General features: G+C 39.0%; 2 protein-coding genes across 3 annotated transcripts in view; both read left to right on the forward strand.

Moving 5' to 3' along the window:
* Positions 1-8,626, forward strand: part of BRWD1 (bromodomain and WD repeat domain containing 1) — a 55,938-nt gene extending 47,312 nt beyond the window's left edge. For both annotated transcript variants that reach the window (XM_057428713.1, XM_057428714.1), the window contains 4 exons: positions 566-801; positions 2,053-2,232; positions 2,693-3,673; positions 6,663-8,626. In XM_057428713.1, the coding sequence (XP_057284696.1) occupies positions 566-801; positions 2,053-2,232; positions 2,693-3,673; positions 6,663-7,798 (2,533 nt within the window). In that variant the 3' untranslated portion in view covers positions 7,799-8,626. The remainder of the gene's footprint in view (positions 1-565; positions 802-2,052; positions 2,233-2,692; positions 3,674-6,662) is intronic.
* A 2,261-nt stretch (positions 8,627-10,887) lies between these two features.
* Positions 10,888-18,660, forward strand: PSMG1 (proteasome assembly chaperone 1). The gene is made up of 7 exons (XM_057428722.1): positions 10,888-11,065; positions 11,232-11,341; positions 12,893-13,044; positions 13,438-13,500; positions 15,856-16,054; positions 17,334-17,470; positions 18,466-18,660. The coding sequence occupies exons 1-7, from the start codon at positions 10,935-10,937 to the stop codon at positions 18,538-18,540; spliced, it is 867 nt and encodes a 288-aa protein (XP_057284705.1). The 5' UTR covers positions 10,888-10,934; the 3' UTR covers positions 18,541-18,660.
* The last annotated feature ends 1,357 nt before the right edge of the window (positions 18,661-20,017 follow it).

Genomic DNA, 20,017 nt, shown 5'->3' on the forward strand with positions numbered 1-20,017 from the left:
CAGAACTGCATGTTGCACTTTTAACACGTACAGTAAGGAAGAATCGAATCAGTGAGCTTATCTACAAACACTATTTTAGACAGTAGATTTTCTCTAAAGGTACACCTTCTTTGTGTCTTTGAAACTCAGTTTGTTTTGGAGTAATGTTTGTATGCATAGCACTTAGTTTGAGGCTTTTGTGCAATTAACAAGAGACTGGGAATTCAAGAGAAATTGAGGCTGCTGTTACAATTTCCTGATAAACAATAAAAGGACATTGCTGTCTAGAAGGCATTATTAGTTCCTTTGTTTCTCAGAGCAGAGAAAGAATGTCTTCTCTCACACAACAGCACAAGGAGTCTAGACTGTTATTTTAATTAAAGTACTTGAAGCATATCCTTGTCAAAGTTAAAATTGTCAAACATCTTGTTGGCTCACAAATGTAACTACCTTTCCATAAATCTAAAATTATATGGCATACAGTTAGTTAAGCTTTCAGAGAGAAGTATTGTTAAAGTACGTAATTGTCATCATTTCTCATAGTTTAACAACTCGTGTTGCCTTTACTTCTTTCCTCTTTCATTAGAAATCTGAAGCAGAAACCATTAAAGCCTCAGGCAAAAACTGAATCTGAGCAGGAAGATTCTTCTACTCAACCTACCTCAAGCAGAGCTGCCTGTATTGGAAGCCATAAATCAAATGCTGGCAATTACAACCATAGTTCTTCTGGTGAATCCTCTGATTCTGCATGCCTGGCATCCTTTGAAAGGAATGGAAAAGCTAGATCCACAACACTAACAAATTGTTCTGCATTATCATCAGGTCAGAAAGGGCATCTGTTTCAGATGAGGTTTTTCATCTTGGTCTTACCAATGAATTGTCTATAAATATTTCCTTTCCTTTATAATTTCCATAATTTGCAATTGTATTCTAAATTGTTGTGAGATTTGCATTTGTAACATGAAATTTTTTTTAGACAAGGTTTCTGTGCAGTGTTTTCTGGGTAATACAGAATTTTGTGTATTTTGTGGACACCTGCTATGTTATTAAATGTTATAAAAATATCTGTGTACTAAACATAGAAATTTCTGCTTTAAAATCCCATAGAATGCAGTAACCTTATATAACTTCTGTTAAGGGAAAAGCTTGCACCTAATTGGAAATCTGTCAGTAGGATAGCTTGCTTCTTGGAGGCAGAGCTGTCTTGGTTGTATATCCATTTTGCAGTCAAGTGGGTGGTTGTGTTTGGTTTCAGGTTTTTGGTGGGTTTTTTTATTTGTTTTTTTTTCAGCTTTTATATGGGGATTCACAGCAAAGTTCAGTTGAGTAAGATAAGAAAAAGTTGATCTGCTAACCACATGGTTACTTGATGCTTTTAAGTTTCATCAATTAGAATAATAAAATTTCTTAATTTCAAGCAGCTCTTCTAGGAAGGTGGTCAGTTGGACAAGGCCTTGGGTGATATGATTTAGCGTAAGGTGTCCCTGCCCATGGCAGGGGGTTTGGAACTAGATGATCTTAAGGTCCTTTCCAACCCTAACTATTCTATGATTCTGTGATGTAGGGGAAGGTGTAGTGTGTTTGATAAATGGTCCTATATGAAGTACAGGTTATACACCCATGTGTGTTACATAAGAATTGTCATCCACAGTTAGCAAATGACGTTAAGTTCCACAAGACATAAAAGCTTGCCTATCTTTTTCTTCTGGCCCTACACCTCAGCTTGACAAAAAATCAGCAAGAAACATTAGTCCTGTGATCTGTCAGATCTCTTTGTTGCTTTCTAATATGCTTTTCTCAATTCTGCTATTTGGAAACAGCTGAGTTATTTTACTTCAAACTTATATACAGGTTAAAGAAGCCTCCTATCACTGAACACTGTATCAGTATGGAGTGGTAGATTTTGTAGAGCTATCAGTTGCATACATGTAAGACATTAAGGCCCAATAGTGTATTGTAAGATAATATCATGAGGCAATTTTGAAGATTTCCTGGGTCAGCAAAATGTTGCTCTTAACTGGAAGCTAACCATATGTATAGAATTCTAATTGACTGTTATTTTATTTCTAACAGAAAGTGAAATAGAAGGTTCTTTGGCTTCTTCATCTACTTCATCTTCTACAAGTAGCTCAGAAGATGGCAAAGACAGCTCTACAGCTCTTGTGTCACCTCCTCTACACAATGGTGTATGTAGAAGAAAGAACAGCAATCGTAGAATAACTAGAAATCGAGCTGCTCAGAGAAAGCAAACAGGTAAGAGCTGAGTAGTTTTCTCATGAATGGCAAGTGACACAAGAGTATATATATATGTAACTAAGTGTAATTAGGATTTTTTTTAATTGTTTATGTCAGATACTATCTGTTGGTAGTTCTGAAACTCTGGAAATACTACACTCAGCTTTTAAAAAGATACATTTTTATTAGTTCTTAGGGGAGGAGAGTAGAAAGCAAGAGCCTGGTGAAAGGGAATGTCTCACAACAGTCTAAAGTAAAAGCAGTAATTCATAAAGAAGTTCTAATTGTCACTAAACTAGAAAGAATCTGAAATTTATGACATAGCTAAGTAATTTCTTGTGGCAGACAACAAAAGCATATAACTCACCAGGAGTGTTTTGCATTTGTCGTGTGTGGGCTGTACCTCTTCCAGATTTGACAAGACTTAAGAAGCTGCTATTTTTATGTTTATGATATTAATATTTCCTTTTCTTTGCAGGAGCAGCTCTTCAGGAGAATGGGAATACAAGGAAAACTGTCAGAAAAAGGTTATATGGAAGTGACTCTGAAAATACTTCAGTGGTGACATCCAAGTCACTCAGTAACAGTACTGGTAGACATAGAAAAACTCCACGCAGAAGTGCTGCTGTGGCTGCTAATAAGTTAAGGCTAATGAGTGATGTGGAGGAAGAGGTTTCAAGCTCAGAAAGTATTGGCATAGGGTGCAAAAACAGAAAACTGCCTCACCGAAATGCCTCAGCTGCAGCCAGGCGAATGTTACTGGAGGGGTCTGAGGATGATGTAGGCCTAAAGTCTGAAAGTGAAAAAGAAATAGAAGAGCCGCTTACTAAGAAGAAAAGCCTTTCTCAACCTGGTTCATCAGCTCCACGAAGAAGATTTGTTAGTGAATCTGATAATGGAACTTCAGATTCTGAGACAGATGTACAGATGAAGCAGAAAAACTGGCAGAGCAATGGTCATAAACAGTTACGTGGGACAGTCCATTCTGTATCTCCCAGAATGAAAAGTCCCACCCTAGACTTTTTGGAGGATGACTCCAAAAGCCATAATTCAGAGGATGATAACAGTCAGAAAGTTTCTGACCAGTCAACATCTGCACATAATAAGCCTGCAGTGAGCAACTCTGAGGATGAAGTGGATTCTGAATTGGATAGATGGAATAGTAGAACAGCAACTGGTCTGCAGTTTATTGCTCCTTTAAAAAAAGCAAAAGTCTTGAGTGACTTAGAGGACACAGCAGAATCTGAAACAGAAGACAGAGAGGACAGGAGAAGTTTTGTCTCTGAGAGCTTTGTGCCAAGTAGAATTACAAGGAGTTCAAAATCTGGAGCTTGTGCCAGCTTCAATCACGTTTCTGGTACAGAATCTGAGACAGATTCAAAAAATAGTAATTATTGTGAAACGTCTTCAAAAACAAGAAAAAGGAAGAGAAAAGGAAAAACAAAAATAATTAGAAAAGGTAAAATTTTTGAAGTTAATAGGTCTAACTCTTGATATTCACTAGATGAAGGGGATAACAAGATTAATGACTGGATAATGACTGGGGGGATTTGGACTACACAAAGTGTAATAGTGTTCCTTGTTTTAAAATAACTATGTGGGAAGGAGAACTGTAAGGTATGATGTTGACATCAGTGTCTAGAAGTCTAGACATGTTTGGAACTGGGAGGTTACCAAACACAGTACAGAGAGAAAACTATTAACTCTTTGGTGTAGCTGTGTAGTATTTAGAATTCTTGCACAGTTCTTGTGCGGACCATTCTTCTACATTTCAGGCAATATGTTTCTCCATGAAAACCCTGTCATTAAATCATGATCGTTCTTTCCATACTTAACTTGCATTTGCTTAGCTATGGAGTGTATCTGTCCTGAAGTAAGATTGCGCTCTGTGTTTGGTTTACCAAAATTTTTAAGCTGGTGCCCTTTTAAAATACTTGATTCAAATGAAGAGGCCCCATATAAAGGAAACTCTTAACTATGGAGAAAGCTCAAGTATCAGTACATTTCTACAAGGCCATGAAATATTCTTTAAAAGTCACTAAGGAAGAAATACAGTAGTGAATACTTGCATCATTTGGGTCTTATTGCAAAGTCACCTGCCAAGAGGGCTCAGTATACTGTTAACTTAGTAAAGAAACTGTAATAGTAAATTTCCAGTATGTCCAGAACCAGGATAGTTAAAGACATAGGGCCAAGTCTGAAACTTCTTTCACATGAAAGGGGAATATACCAGTGTCCTATACAGTGTTCCTTAAAGGCAAGTAACTTTCAGGCATTTTGTTTTCTTTGTATTGTGAGTTACTCCCCCGATGTTTTGTTGAAATTAAATGATATGTAACTTTGGACAGTAGTTATCGTAGAATAACAGAATGGCTTGGGTTGGAATGTACCTTAAAGAGCATCTAGTTCCAGTCCCCATGCCACAGGTAGGGACGCCTTCACTAGAATAGGTTGCTTAAAGGCCTGTCCAAGCCTGGCCTTGAACACTGCCAGGGATGGGTCAGCCACAACTTCTCTGGGCACCCTGTGCCAGCCCCTCACCACCCTCCTAATGAAGAATTTTTTCCTAGTATCTGATTTCAGTCTCCCTTTTTTCAGTTTAAAGCCGTTCCCCCTTGTCCTTATTTTCCATTTCAGTTTCTTAATTTTTAAGCTAATTTGGGATATTACCAAATTATATGACCATTATGTGGTCACATAATTATTGTTAAATTAGCAGATGCCCTTTATGGCTCATTTTTCTCCTCAGCAGTCAATAGATGCAACACCTGGCTTTTATCATTAAGTACTGCTGGAGTAGGTGTATGCTTCTATATAAATATATGCATAGAGACACATATATTAATGTGTATTTATGTATTTACATAACATTCATTTTCAAGTAAATATATACTCTATCTCTATATAACTACATATCTACTAAATAATTAACCAGGTAAGCATTTTATGTGGGAACTTTGCCTTGGTTATTTTTAATACATATAATATATATGCACTACATGTAAAATATAGTATGTTTTACTATATAAATCATAGCATATATAGTACTATGGTGTATAGTCTATTTTATGTAATATATATTACAGATATATAGCGTATAGCATGCTTCTCTATAGATTTAAAAAGTTGTGTAGCCTGCTAGTAGGGAATGGGAAATACTTTGTGGATAGTAGTACACTCTGCAGATTACCTCACTGGAGGTATGGCTGGATATGCCTACCCAGAGTTGCAGCAGGGACTTCCAGGTTTACACTTTGATGGCATGAGCTCTAGGGAAGCTTGTCACAATGGTAAACTTGATGAACAATGCCTTCATATCTTATTGCCTTTCTTCTAAATGCTCTCCCAGTTTTTTTTTTTTTGGGGGGGGGGGGTGTTTGTTCAGTCCTTCTTCTTCCTGCCTATGCAGTTTGTTTGTACTTTTGGAGAATTCAGTTTAGGATGTTCCTTGCACAGTTCTATTAAATTTTAATTAAATCTTTAATTAAAAACAAAATGATGAGTTTTACACAAATTTGCGCCTATTTTAAGATTCTGTATACAAAGTATAGATTTAATATTCTAGTAGTGTGTTGCAGGAAAGCTGGACTCCTTTATCATGTAGTACTGCATTTAATCTTATGGGTTCTGAAATTTTGAAAATACACATAATGTCTTTATTATGATAAAGGATCTTTTTTTTTTTATCAAAACACACAACTGTGTTTTGCACCTGTCTGTGAAAACCTGGCTAAAAGTATTGTGTGCATTCTTACTCCTTGGTTTGGTTTGGTTTTTTTTAACTCCCTTTCTTGGAATAGTTCCAGATGTTGTCTTTAAGTTTTAAGCGTTCTTTTCTTCAGATAGCCAAAGGGTATTAAGTTAGTACTTGGTATTAAGGCTGGGGAGTCTTTTCCACCTTTGCAAATTGCCTTTCTGGAATGCAAGTCACCAAGGAACTGAAGGGTTTAAATGTTCTCTGTGTATGTGAAACAACTGTGAAATCCATCCAGAGCTTGTGTCTCCATAAAATATTATAATCTCTTTTTTTTTAGAATAAGAAGGCTTAAAATATGCAATAATTAATTTTAAAAGTTCATTCTACGAAGAAAATTATCGCTTTTAATGACAAAAGTATTAGAAATATGACAGTATTTGTTTGCAAAGTTAGGTAATTTGAAATTTCTGAGGTAATTACTAGATTGAATGCTAAAGAATGTTACTTTAAAACCATTTCATTAACTCAAACTAAAAGAGTAATCCTGAGAGTTAAGAATAAGTTAAAAATACAGTCAGCCTGTGCCCAGCTGACTGTATTTTTAGTAAAGGCTTAAGGCAAATTGCATGTAACAGCTGAAGTAAAAAAGAAAAAGGTTTTGTGTATTTTATAAGAGGTGGTAGTGTTGTGCTTAGTAAACAAATTATTTCAGGAATGCAAATTGCTAAACTTTTAAATCTTTATTTTGCAGAATCTCTATCTGAGGAGACCGGACAAAGTGCGAAAGTGCTCAGGAGCAGGACATGTATCATTAACTACAAGAAGCACATAAAGCTGTCTAATGAGAAGAAGAATCCACGCAGATGTGCCACTTTGGCAGCTAATAAGATTAAGATAATGAGTGATACAAAGGAGGAATTATCAAGCTCAGAAAGTGTTTGCACAGTAAAAAAGAACAGAATGCAGCTTCATGGCAGTGTGTCTACAGCATCCAGAAAGAAGGTGATCAGCAGCTCAGAGGTAGATGGTTGCTTAAAGTCTGAAAATGAAAAAGAACAGCTTTCTGGCAGAAAAAAACTTTCCTGCCCTGAATCATCTGCTCCTAAAAGAAAGTACATTAGTGAGTCTGAGAACGAAAAAACAGAATCTGAAGCAGAGATAAAAGTAACTCAGCACCAGAATGATAATTGCAAGAAGGCATTCAAAACTGTCTGTGCTGTAGCTCTTAAAAATATTGAATTTGACTCTTCAGAGGGCAATTCCATAAACCACAAGATGGAAAATGGGAGAAACTGGAGAAGTTCTAATCGGTTAGCTTCAGCCCACAACCATTGTACAGCCAATTCTGAAGAGGAGGTAGATGCTGACTTAGCTAAACACGAAACTAAAAATATCGAAGTACCAAATAAAAAAAGTGGAGCTTCCTTCAAAAGATCAAAATTATTGGATGACTTCAAAGAATCATCAGAATCTGAAACGGGGAAGAAAGATGAAAAAAGCTTAGCATCAGAAAATGTGGAAGCACCTGGGACCGCAGGGATTTCAAAAGCCAGTTTCAGTTGTTCTTCTGATTCAGATTCTGGAACTGGTAACAGTGTCTACAGTGATGCCACAGAAACAAAAAAAAGGAAAAGGAAATTGGAAGGGATTAGAAAAGAAATTACTAGTTCCAACTCACTGAAGCCTTCCAGAAGACCCCAGAGAAGGAAACGTTGGAAACCTAACAAAGAAAATGACTCTGAAGATCTGGATTACACCAAATATAGAAGAGCTAATCAGCGCTCTAAGATAAGAACTCGGAATGGAGGTAGACGGACTGTGAGATACAACGATTGTGATGACGATGATGATGACAGAGGTTTAGATGATGTAGACTGTGAAACGTAACCTTAAAAGGAAAAGCCAGCCCACCTTTTTTTTTTTGTTTTTTTTTTGTTGGTTTTTTTTTTTTGGTAATAGCACTAGAACTCATGATGGATGCTGGCTCTTCTTTGTCCTACATTTCAGGGAATATATTTATATTTTTCTATGAAAAAGTTATGAATGTGATTAGATGATGACTTTCTCCTTTTCATATTTTGACTTGCACTTGCCTGCCCATGTAGCAGCATTTAGCACAGATGCCAAAATGTGCCTCATTATAGGGGCAATTTTTTTGTCTTTACTGGTATTTTATTACATATAACAAGAGTTTAAAAAAAAAAGGAAAAAAGTTAAAACACTGCGCAACAGGTTAATAGCAGTATGTTGAGTATTATTGTTATGGGTGCTGCAATGGAATACTACCTAGGTCATGCAACATTCAAGAACAGATTTCAAACATCTCTGATGCTGTATGAAATCATATACAATAGGAACAGGCTTATACATAATGCTATACACTATAAAAATCTAGTGGATGCTGGCATTGCATCTAAAGAGTAACGAACGGTCACTAGGCTAGTAACTTTACAACTTGTGTTAGTACAGACGTTAAATGTTCTGTATGTGCATTATTGGTAACTGCAACCACAACCAGCTACCAGTGAAAAAGCATAGTTGCTGGTTGCAGAGGCATATTATTGGCACTGGTGAAGAGAGGGTTTCTGCTGACAGGTAGTACTATCATCATCAATGTGACTTCTATACTGTAAACTTAAGAGTATGAAATGCAGGTGAACTCTTGGGCCTAAGGGGTTTTGTGTGTTTTCTTTATAAAATAGAAAAACAAACAAACACTTGTTCTGTTTTCTTTATGCATGAAAAACTGGAGGTGCAGGATTCTTACATTCCAGACCTTTTTGCTACATTTCTGTTGTTTTTCCAGATTAAAACTTCTAGGTGCTTTAATGTTAGACTTCTCACTGATTAAACCTTACCAGTTTCTGATTATTAATAATGATTGATAATTAATAATACATCTCCTATTTTTAAAACGTTTGAGGTGGCTGTTGTTGATAGGAAATAATTCTTGTGTAGAGGGCAGGAGAAGATTTCTCCAGGAAAAATGTGCCAATTCTTGGTTGGCCACATGTCAACTACAAAAACATGTGGCACTTTTGAATGCCTTGCTTTTTCTTGGAGCTGTGCTGGTGGAACTCCCAGTCTGCTGCTCAGCACCAGGCGCGTAGTGATACCACTCCTTTCCCATTCCCCACTGTGGGTTTCCTCCCTTGGCTCCAGTGGCTCCCTTGCTCACGCTCAGCAACATCTAGTCATTTCTGAGGTCATTGCTCAGCAGGAGATGTGTTAAAGAGTATTAGATTTATCCTCACCCAGTTCATTTTAACTGAAATAGCAAGTTTGTGAACTGGTTTTCCAGTGGATTGGACTGAAGTAACTTCTGGAAGGGGGGGGGGGGGGGAGCTAATGCAGCTGCACAGACAGTCATTAGTGCCATTAATGCTTCTGCAAATGGGAGTGATGGAAAAGGGAGGCCCACCCACAACTTACCAGCACTTTGTGAGAACCACTTCTCTCCAACAACATTGCTGGTGTTATGTGCCAAAAGGTTATTTATTGCTATCTAAAATGTTATTTAAGTATAGAGAGAATTTTTTTCCCCCTTAAAGCTTCTATGTGAACTCCAAAACCAACCTATTTTTTTATCATTCTCACCCTAGGAATTTTATTCAGAGCATAGTCCTTACTGTGATACAGCAGAGTTTTGTAAATTCAAGATAGATGCTTATCTGAATTCATTAAGTTGTTTTCTAAACCAACGAAGTGATGAAACTTGAAGGTGGTTTTGTGTATCTGACCTTTTAGGGGCAGCTTTGTTAAAAGAGAGTAGGTCAACTGGTATTTTTATATTCTCCATGAACCAAATGCATTGTTCAGCAGCTGTTTATGATCCATGTTCTACGTTCGGAGTATAACCTCCAGTGCAGGAATAAATACTGGCTCTTAAGTGAACGTCAGAGTGTTTATTAATCTTAAGTTTAAAATTGGGCTTGTAGGTTTGTATTTCCAGGTTGGGCTTAGACAGATGGTTTCCTTTCTCACCAATTTTAGTTGCTGTGTTTGCCGTCACACCACACTTGGGCACTGCATGTTACATGGTCACCCTGAAGGCTAGGGGAAGGGTCTAGCCTCAGTATTTCTGTGTCCAAGAGGGAATTACAGGAGGAGGAGGCATGGTTAAACTGGAAAAGGACTTTTACTGTTTTGCTCTCTTGGGAGTTTGATGTATGGTGGTTGTTTTTTTTTTTTTTTGTATTTTGGGCTTTTTAAATCATTTATTTAAATGTGCATGCTTAGCCTCAGAACTGGTAATCTAAGCCTTTGAGAAAGCTGTTCTTTCATCTTCCTGGTAATTTTAAACAGCATTCTGTATTTGCTTTAGCTGCACTCAGGGAAGTAAAATCGGGGAGTAGTCATGCAAAGTAGTGTCTTTAAAGCTGGTTCATGCAATGGATTTGGGGGGGGGATGTTGGTGGTTTTTCTGTTGTTGTTTGTTTGTTTTAGCTTTTTTCTTGTTTGTTTTGTTTGGGGATTTTTAGTGTGGTTTTTTTGGGTGGGGGGAGTTTGCCTGTTCTAAATCAGGACCTGAATCTAGAGCAGTGACAACAGGCATAGGAAAACTTTAAAAGTCCAGACAGCAGCGTCAGAGAATCGAGTTCCTTAAATACTTTGATGTACCCGTAGAAGCGGACCAAAGTAAAGCTGTACATTGTACCGGCAACTGTACTCTTATTTGCCCACGACTGGCACGTTTAACCTGGCTGTAGTTGGGTTCCTGCCCCTGTGTTAGCAGCCCAGTGGCCGGCGGGGGCTCCCCTCTGGGGGCAGGGAGCTGAAGGAGGGGGGCTTCCCCGCCGGACCGCAAAGCGGTGATTGGCATGGCGGCTTCGGAAGAGGGACGGGGACGAGCCGTGCTCCGGTGCCGCAGCTGCAGCCTCCGCCGGGGCCCGACGCTGGAAGCGTCCGCGTCCAGCAGAACCTTGGAAGGCTCCCACCGCTTCTCCACGTTCCGCGGGGCCAGAGCGGGCGGAGCCGGAACTCCGCGGTACCGCGCAGGCGCGCTGTCCTCCAAGAGGCAACTATGGCGACCTTCTTCGGGGAGGTGGTAGTGGCGCCGTCCCGCGCCGGCGTGGACGATGAGGAGTCGGCGGAGGAGGGGTGCGAGGAGACGCCCGAGGACCGGGACATCCGCAGGGAGCTGGAGAAGAAAAGGTAGCGGCCAAGGGGCGGGCGTGGCCCCTGGGGCCCCGCGGCCGCGGTGATGCGGCCTCCCCCGGGATGGTCCTCCAGAGGTGGCCAGGCCTGGCGCTGTGACTGGGCGGCGGCCTGGGACAGGGCAGGGGGAGCGCTGCGCCACTTGCGCCACATCTTTTGCCAGGGAGATCGACGTCCGCTGGACACTGAAGTCGGGAGTGCCTACGGAAAGCTCTGCCGACGAGCTGTTTGTCTGCTCTAAACTTATACTTGCAATAGGACGTAATGCTGCAGGTAAGTGATGCAGACTGCAGAAGCAAACCGCCTGAGACTCTCAGATCCTGTTGCCCTTCGATGACTAAATTTGAGGAGGCGGGAGGTTGGAAGAAAGCTTTAAGTGTGCCAGGACGCTCCCTTTGACATATTTAATGTTGGTCTCTGCTGTGAGGATGGTCCTTAAGGGTGTCCATCTCTTGGTTTAGGGAGTGGAGTTTTAACCCTGAGGCAGCTGAGCTGTCCAGAGAAACCAGTTAGTGTGTAAAACACAAAATGCAGTTTTTGTTACAGCTTACTATTCCTCCTATCAGATCATGGTAAAATGATGTATCTTTAGTTGAAGGGCTGAAGCAAAGTATGGTTTGAGTTTGGATTTTAATTGGGACAACCCCCCTGTTCCTTCATCTGAGACTGGTAGACTCTCCTGGACTGTTTGTTAATAGGCGAAAGTTGTCTTCTAATAGTAGCAAGTTGCTCAGTGCAGTTTAGTGTTTTCAATAGGGGTCCATCAAATACGTAAAATTGTGCGTCAAGTATGCTTTTATTTCCAATCAACAATTATTTTATTTTACTTTTTTTCTTGGTCAGTCCCTTTTCCACATTCTAATTCCTCGCTTGTTCAAAATGACCTCTTTTGAGGTGGCTATTTACTCATTAGGCCTGCAGTCTTGAAACACCTTCACCCTTTCCCACACATGCTGAGCAAGGTTTTGAGTGTATCAGTAGCTGTTTTGCTGTGAATATAAAAAACTTTTAAACCTTCCTTACATTTAGGCCACATCTAGATGACACTTAAGTGATATCTAAGTTAGCTTTGCTCACTTGTTTTCCCATTGTTCAGGTTTTTCCTTGAAAACCAGTTTTAGATATTTAGATCAGCCTTCTGTTTAAGGGTGACTTTTGACAGGAATTTGATTTAGGAACACTTGATTTAGGATCCCTTTTTGCCACTAAGTCATGCATTCTCTTGTCTCTGCTTCCTAGCGCCAGTGTAATAGTTCTGCCTTTCTGATTCCATTTTTATTATTTATTTATTTCTTAGAAATCTGTTTTATCTGGTATGTCAAGAAGTATTAGAGACTTAATAGGTATTAGAGACTTAAGAAGTATTAAACACTTAATAGTGCTCAAGGGCAGATTGAATGGGGCTTTGAGCAACCTGGCCTGGTGGGAGGTGTCCTTGCCTACTGCAGGGGGTTCAAACCAGATGATCTCTTAAGGTCCCCTACAAGCCAAGCATTCTGTGATTTTAGTATTTACATTCTTAGTGTAAATGCTAAAGGAATCAAAGTTGACCATGGTGATGTAATTCCTGAGAATGTATGGTTTTGATGTTAGGAATCTCTATATTTAGAACTGCTCTTTACCTTTTAAATCTTGATACAGTAAGCTTACTCACGTTTTTGATATTTTCTGGATTTGGTCAATAAATGCTTATTAAAAATTAATTACTGTATTTTTCTTTTTAACTTGAGATTGCAAAGAAATAATCTAACTCAGTTTGGGTATCTATTTGTAGAACAGAAACTTTATTCTTGATAAATTAACAGCATTTATTCTTCTTCGCAGCTTTCTTGTCTTCTTTTATCCTGGATTCTGTATGTTGGGAAGTAGTTGGAGCTGTGAAGCTGTGGAATGAGTGGTGTCGAACATCCAGCACAGCAAATGTCCTCCCAACAGATTCTTTCTGTTTGTTTTACCGCTTAATATCTGATCCAACAGTAAGTGGCTTATGCATGAATTCCTCTATATTTTAGCTTTCTGTAAAAGAGAGCAACTTTGTCCAGCCCTTACCCTGCCCAGGGCAAAGCAGCCACTGGAACTGCAGTATTTTGGATTAATGTAATAAAAAATCTGAAGGGTCATTAAGCTTATTAGAACTTTTCAAGTTCTAGTGTGTGCAGTTCAGTACAAAGAAGACATTTGACAACACAGTTGCTTCACATCAGTTGTAAATGAAAAACTCTTGTCGAAATGGAGTTGAAGAAGCCCAAGAAAGCCATCAAGTTGTTTGCTGCAGTCACGTTATCTCTACATGTGATTATGAGCTATTTTGTGCCCTTTAAACCACTTGCTTACACAACTTCTTTGGTGGTTGTTTTTTTTTTTTTAAGGTTTGGTTGTGCCAGTGCAGTTGTTACGTGGCTGAGGATCAGCAGTTCCAGTGGCTTGAAAAGGTAAAACAAGCAAGACAACAAATTGAGTAATGAAACCTTAGCGGTGGGAATCTTCAGCTTGATGCAAGTGCCTCTTCCTCTCTGATATTCTCAATATGACAGCATTGTAAATAACTGTTTTCCCTGTGCCTCTCTTAAATATCCTACAGATTTACTATGGGCGGATTCTGTGAAATTCCTTTTTAGATTCTGCCCATTGTAATTTACCAACTTTGTACAGTTAGTTCTTTTGGAGAGTTTCAGTTTTGTCACCCTTAACTACTTTCCAAGCGTTTTTCCTGTTTGGATTAAATTTCCTGTGGCTTACTTCAGCTCTGGAGAATCCTTCTTTAAAAAACAGTAACATAACTGTATTTGTGCATCTGCCAAAGACCAGACAAACCTATTGTGAAACTTAGGATGGATGATGCCTTGACAAATGGATGTGTTCGGTACATGAACGCTGCTGGGTTATTCAGGTCCCTCCAGATATCATCCTGTTGATTTTAATAAGATGGAAGCCAGGGGAGTATGTTCTGACTGTTGATTTTCTTTATGGATTTGAGTCGCTGCTTAGCCTTTAGGAAGTATTGGCTTATTTTGTCTGCTGTCTGTCTGCTAACCTACCTTCCTTTAAATCTCTGCTCGTTGTTCAAGCAGAGATTCTGAAGCTGTTACATTATGCTGAAGCTGGGTAGGGCTTTGGTAGAGATACAGAGAGTGAGGTAAAAAGCAGGGCATCCACTGAGAGCAAGTCCTCAGCCTAAGCTGAGTGGTACCTGCTCAGTCCAGCTGCCAGCTGGCCCAGCCAGCGTGTGAGAAGGACTACTTGGTTGCAAGGGAAAGCCGTACAAGCAGCTCAATGTGAGTGGCCAAAGAGGTTACAGGAACACAAAGAGGATGGAAAACTGGGGTAACTTCACTGAATGATACAGGGGTTTCACATCCAAGTTTGGAAAACTAGACTCTTGTGGTTCCTTGTTTGTTGAAGAGCTTCATTCACTTTGGTGGGGGTAATGGTTCTCTTTGAAGTTTAGAAGCCTGAAGACCTAAACCATTTTGGGTTTGCTGTATTCCACACATTCTTGCATGTCATTTAAACTGGGATTACAAAAGAAAGATGATGGTCGGTTTGCTGTCCTCCCATTTGTGTTTTTCCAGCTGTTTGCTCAAATGTGTTACTTCAGATGTGGGTGTTCATGAGTAGTAGGCGTGTGCAGTTTTACCAAGTTAGTGTTCTTGAGTATTTTTAGACTTCATAGTTACTGGTATTTTTAAATCAGCAGAAGCACTGTGCTGGTAATCTTTTGCTTTTAGTTTGTGTTACAGACCTGACCTGTATGCTTCATAAATCCTGATGTGCTGAGCATCTTCACATTATACATTTACTTTATCTTATTGAGTCAGATTTTTACTTTTGTATGTGTTTTCTCAGCATAAAATGAGCACTCAGAGGCTGAAGTTTTGCAGTAATGCATACCAGATAGCATTTCCAGCAAGGTAAATTGAAAATATATGTGCTTCTGAAAAGTTAGTTCAGTTTTATATTACAGTGGTAACGCACTGATCTGAGGGAACAGTCAGCTTCCCTTCTATCCATGATTGGTATCATATACAGCAACAGGGGAGTTTCTGTAATGTTTACCAAATTCCCTATTTCCTTACTGGTCATAAATCTGAAGAGGATAGTTTGAAGGGAAGGTGCAGGTTTATCATGCTTCTGCTCATTCTGACATATGACATTCTGTCATATTTGACATTGTTCTTTGAAAACAGTAGGAGACTGTGTAGTGTGTTGGTGTTTTGTGGTGGCATGCAATGGATCCAAAAGTGTGCTTTGTACAATGTTTTTGAAACTGTTTGCTTTGAGTTTGGGGAGGACTGTGAAAAACATGAAGGTTCTTCGATATAATTAAATAAAATCTGAGTATTTAAAATGAAGACTCTTCTTAAGTACTGTGGAACATCTGGGGAGCACAATTTCAATTTCAGATGTCTTGCAGCATAGCAGGCTGCTCTCCTGTCATAAGCAGCCTGGTTTTATACAGAGTCCTTTTTCTTTCTACAATCACCATTAGTAAAAATAGTAATGCTTAATATATTTGCAGGTGAACAGAAATGCTGAAAACCTAAAGCCTCTCAAGAAAATCACTAGGCTTGGTAAATACATTAGCTGTCCTTTTGGGGTTTTTTGTCTCCATCCCAAGATCAGTGCATGTGAAATTTCTACCTGAAGGCTGCAATTCGAATTTTAGTCCAGGGAACCTGAATTAAGCTGCCTTTTGCCATCTCCATTGAAATTGAAATAAATCTTTCTGGGTTTATTCTGTTAGTGAGAAGATAAATGTTGCTTACCTATTAACATTTTTATTTCAGGTTTTTGGTTGTATGAGAAAGGAGGGCTTGCAAGTAACCATTCTTTCAACGTGTCCTGTAGCTGATTACAAAACTCAAGAATCCACTTTAACACTCCCATCTCCCTTTCTGAAAGCCTTAAAGACAAAAGAATTCAAAGAGCAGGTCTGCTGCCCACTGCTGGAACAACCCAACATTGTGCGAGATCTTCCTGCTGCTGGTATTTTGCAGTTCCAATAATAACAATTGCTGCTGGTGGTGACACAAAATAAATTTTGAAGAGCATCCCAGTATGATCAGAATTTATGCTTAATTGTGTAAACTGGCTGACAAGTTAGCTTTTTGAAAAATAATTCCTAACAGTTTCACATCTTGCATATTGCTTTGTGAAATAAGGACAAATTTCAAAACCACCCTCAAATCCTTTTACCCTTTATGTGTGGGGTGTAAGTACTAGCAAATGCTTCTGCATAGCCTCACAAAGCGTATTGCATGCTTTGTAGGGCTTTGGGGAGCATTTTGCTCATGAACTAAGTATATTTTAGTAAGAGTTGGTTTCATCTGAACACCCAAATTGAGGTTCATAAGGTTCTTTCTGCATATTACAGGTAACAGATTTCAAAGTGCTACTGCTCGACCTCATGTGAAAGTTAGATTCACTTTTATTATGTAATGTCATAAACCGGGCCAGGCTTTTCATTATAGGGGACCAAATTAGTGGCAGCATCATGATGAAAAGGTTTCTGGCAAGAGCTCAAAGTGCATAATTTGTCCAGAAGATGTTTATCTTGTTCACACTTTGAGTTCTACGGGGGGTTGGGTTTTGTTTGTTGGTTTGTTTGTTTTACAGAATCTCATTTTTGTTTACCAGTAATACAGTTTCCAGCTACAGTATTTGCCAGAAGTACCAGCAATGTTTGACTAAATTTTGGTGGTTTATTTTCTCATGTACCTGGGGAATGAAGAATGGTCCAGCGGTTAAGATCCTGAGTAGTTAGTTTATAAACTTTCAGGCATTGCTTCCAGTGGAAATTTATGGAATATATAGATAGCAACCTTCCAGTACCTAAAGGGGGCCTACAAGAAAGCTGGAGAGGGACTTTTTGCAAGGGCATGTAGTAACAGGACAAGGGGCAATGGCTTTAAACTAGAAGAAGGTGGATTCAGATTAGATGTTAGAAATAAATTCTTCACTGTGAGGGTGATGAGACACAGGAGCAGGTTGCCCAGAGAAGCTGTGCCTGCCCCATCTCCTGGCAACGTTCAAGGCCAGATTGGATGGGGCTTTGAGTAACCTGGTCTAGTGGAAGGTGTCCCTGACCATGGCAGGGGGGTTTGAACTAGATAATCTTTAAGGTCCCTTCTAATCCAAACCATTCTGTGATTCTATGCTTTTATGCTTTTGAAGTTCTGGCCAGAACAAATGTGATACTGTAACACAGAATTTAGATTCCTTCTCTGCTGAATGTAATACGCATTTTCTTTTGACTTGTATTTAGTTTTGAGTTACTGTCAAGTGTGGCAGATTCCTGCAGTGTTGTATCAGTGTTACACTGATATCATCAAACTGGACACTGTTACAATTGAAGCGTTCAAGCCTCTGCTTTCTTCTAAAGTCCTGAGGAGTTTAGTCAAGGTAAAATTTCATGTTTAAAAATTAATGGGAGGTTTTGTCTGTTTTTGTCTGTCATCTCTTGTGTTCTGCTGTTAATGTACTCCTGTGAGGATTCCACCTAAAAAGGCAGTAAAATACAGATTTTAATTACAGAGGACAGTGATTTCTGCTACAGTCCCTGCTCTGACATCTGTTTGGAAGTTGCTTAGAAGTAATGCATCTGCAGCTTCTGTCAGAACTTCATTTTGACTTTTCAGGCTCTTATATATCAGGGAGTGATTTCTTGTGATCATTTAAGCTGTAGTTTCCTTTGGAGGTGTGTCATGTTAAAATGTTTAAAGCATATTATGTTTTTTATATTCACATTCATATGCACAATGTCTCTTTCCTAGCTCTGTATCTCCTGTCTTAACCACACATGCCAGCTTCTGAAGAAATTTATTTTGGCCTGTAACTTCTTAAAAGACTGAATTTCTAAAGATGACTCTTACGAATTTTGCACTAATCAAGCAGCTGTGAAATCATGGCATTATAGCTACTAAACTGAACGTTTTGCTTCTTCCTGAAATGTTTTTAATTCTCAGTTTTGCCAGTTGAACTTGCATCTAAACGCCAGAAGAGATATATGTGTACCAAAGTAATTATTTTAACTCTCAGTTCCTGCATGCTTTTCATTATAGCTTTTTACTGGTCTGCTACACAGACTGATAGAGCAGTATGTAAATTTTTAAACTCTGATGGAAAACAGCAAATCTGCTGGCTCTTCCTCTCATACACAAGCAAAGAGGAATGCAAAACAACAAATCAATCCCTTTCTGTGGTTGAACTGCAAATTCCTTTGAAGCCTTTAGCAGATCTCTGAAAACCTTCATTCAGAAGACCTGAATTTTGCTCAGAGTTAGCATTTTAATAAAACTGATGTTAAAGGTAATAAAAAATGAAATGGAGGACAGTGAGGCTGTTTTGTTTTGTTACCAGCAGTGTAGCTAATGCTGATCATCTCTTCCTTTTCCTAGGATGTATCTGAAAGCACGAAGATCTTGAAGAAGTTACTGATAACCAGTGAAAGTCACAATAATATCTATATCTGAAGAAGATATTTATGATGCAGACTGCACTTTCATAAACTCCAGTTTCTTCTGTCTACCGAAGAACATTTTGGAATTGTAGTTGTTTCCTTAAAAGTGGAATAAATTCCAGTAGATTTTTTTTTTTACTTCTGCACTCATTTTTGTTACTTCCAAATTCATAACTACGAACACACACATTTCTTCTGCATGCTTGGAAGACTTTCTTCTGGAGCAATCTTAGGAAAGATACCTTGAATATGAAAACAGCTTCTTTTTCTTCTCCTGAAGGAGTTGTCTTGTCCAAATGTATACCTTTTAAATATAAAAAGGAAATGCAGTTAAGGAATTCTGTCCAGCTCTAATGAGAACACCTATTTTATTAGTTTTTTTACTTTGAGAAGCAAAAATTTTACTAATATTTAGTTCTCTTTAGAGACTTGTCTGTGATGAAGAAAACACGCTGCATCTTTTTACATACATCTATGTATGTGATTTTGTTTGTATGTATGAATGACACGTGTGTGCACATACTTTTTTTTTTAATACGTGTGTTGATACAAAATTAAGTAGGGTAAATGCCTTTAAAAAACTTACTCATGGAAAATAAGCTTGCTTCACAAGTTAGGAGGCAGGAATGTGGAGCTGTTTTGAACTTCATGGGACTTGGATTCACTGAGTAGATCATCACTGATGTTGTGAATGCTTCTGCTTCCTGCAGCTCTGGCAGGCAGAGAGATGTGCCCACATTCAAATGCTGTAGCTCCCATCTGCAGATCCTTGCTGAAAGCCTTGCTGGCAGCTTCAGCCTCAGACCTTGAACAGGAGCTGTAGAGGCACAGGAGCATTCCCTGCTGTTGGATCTCTCTCAGTGCTGGGAATCTCGTGGTGAAAACAGGCTGGTAGGCTTGGAAGGTGCTTCAGCCGGACTTGCCAGGGCAAACTGATTTAATCTCTCCACTTTAAAAGTCCATATTTCTGGCAACAGTAGGAACAGTACAAGATCTCTTATGCTGAGTATGTAGTAGGAAAGCAAAAACTCAAGTTTTGAGGTGTCTCAAAAAATGCTCTGAAAGTTGGTAGCAATTTAAGCAGTGTATTTAAAGTATTAGGATTGGCATGCAGTTCTGACTTTATATATATACCCTCTGTTTAACATTTTGCTTAAGGAAATGGTGTTAAGAGTATTTCTGTTGCTACCAGGTAATTTGCTGTTGGTGTCACTGCAGAGATCTTTAAACTGAATGCCACTTACCCTTTTGGAGCAGAAGGGTAACAAAGTTCTCTACTAATTTAACTTGGGCTTATATTAGGTGTCCAGTGGACGTTTTTGAACAGTGTATTCCTGCAACAGAAGTTGCCATCCCTTCAGATTTGAAAGTGGTCAGCTTAGTCAACATCCACAGAAGCAAGTAACCCCAAGCCTCAGTAACCCCACTGTACACTGTATCACAGGTTCAGTGGCCTAGAATGTTCTTGATGAAGAGATCAAATTGCATAT

The sequence above is a fragment of the Pezoporus wallicus genome, unplaced genomic scaffold (assembly GCF_028554395.1).
Source record: "Pezoporus wallicus isolate ANWC-B61680 ecotype Strahan unplaced genomic scaffold, APGP_CSIRO_Pwel_v1 contig_8746, whole genome shotgun sequence".
NCBI lineage: Eukaryota > Metazoa > Chordata > Aves > Psittaciformes > Psittacidae > Pezoporus > Pezoporus wallicus.

Excerpts from the sequence above, each read along its gene's own strand:
- PSMG1 (XM_057428722.1), top strand. The coding sequence starts at position 10,935 with ATGGCGACCTTCTTCGGGGAGGTGGTAGTGGCGCCGTCCCGCGCCGGC. Across the intron at positions 11,066-11,231 it reads AGGGAGCTGGAGAAGAAAAG|GGAGATCGACGTCCGCTGGA; the intron begins GTAGCGGCCAAG and ends ATCTTTTGCCAG. Across the intron at positions 13,501-15,855 it reads AGTTCCAGTGGCTTGAAAAG|GTTTTTGGTTGTATGAGAAA; the intron begins GTAAAACAAGCA and ends TTTTTATTTCAG.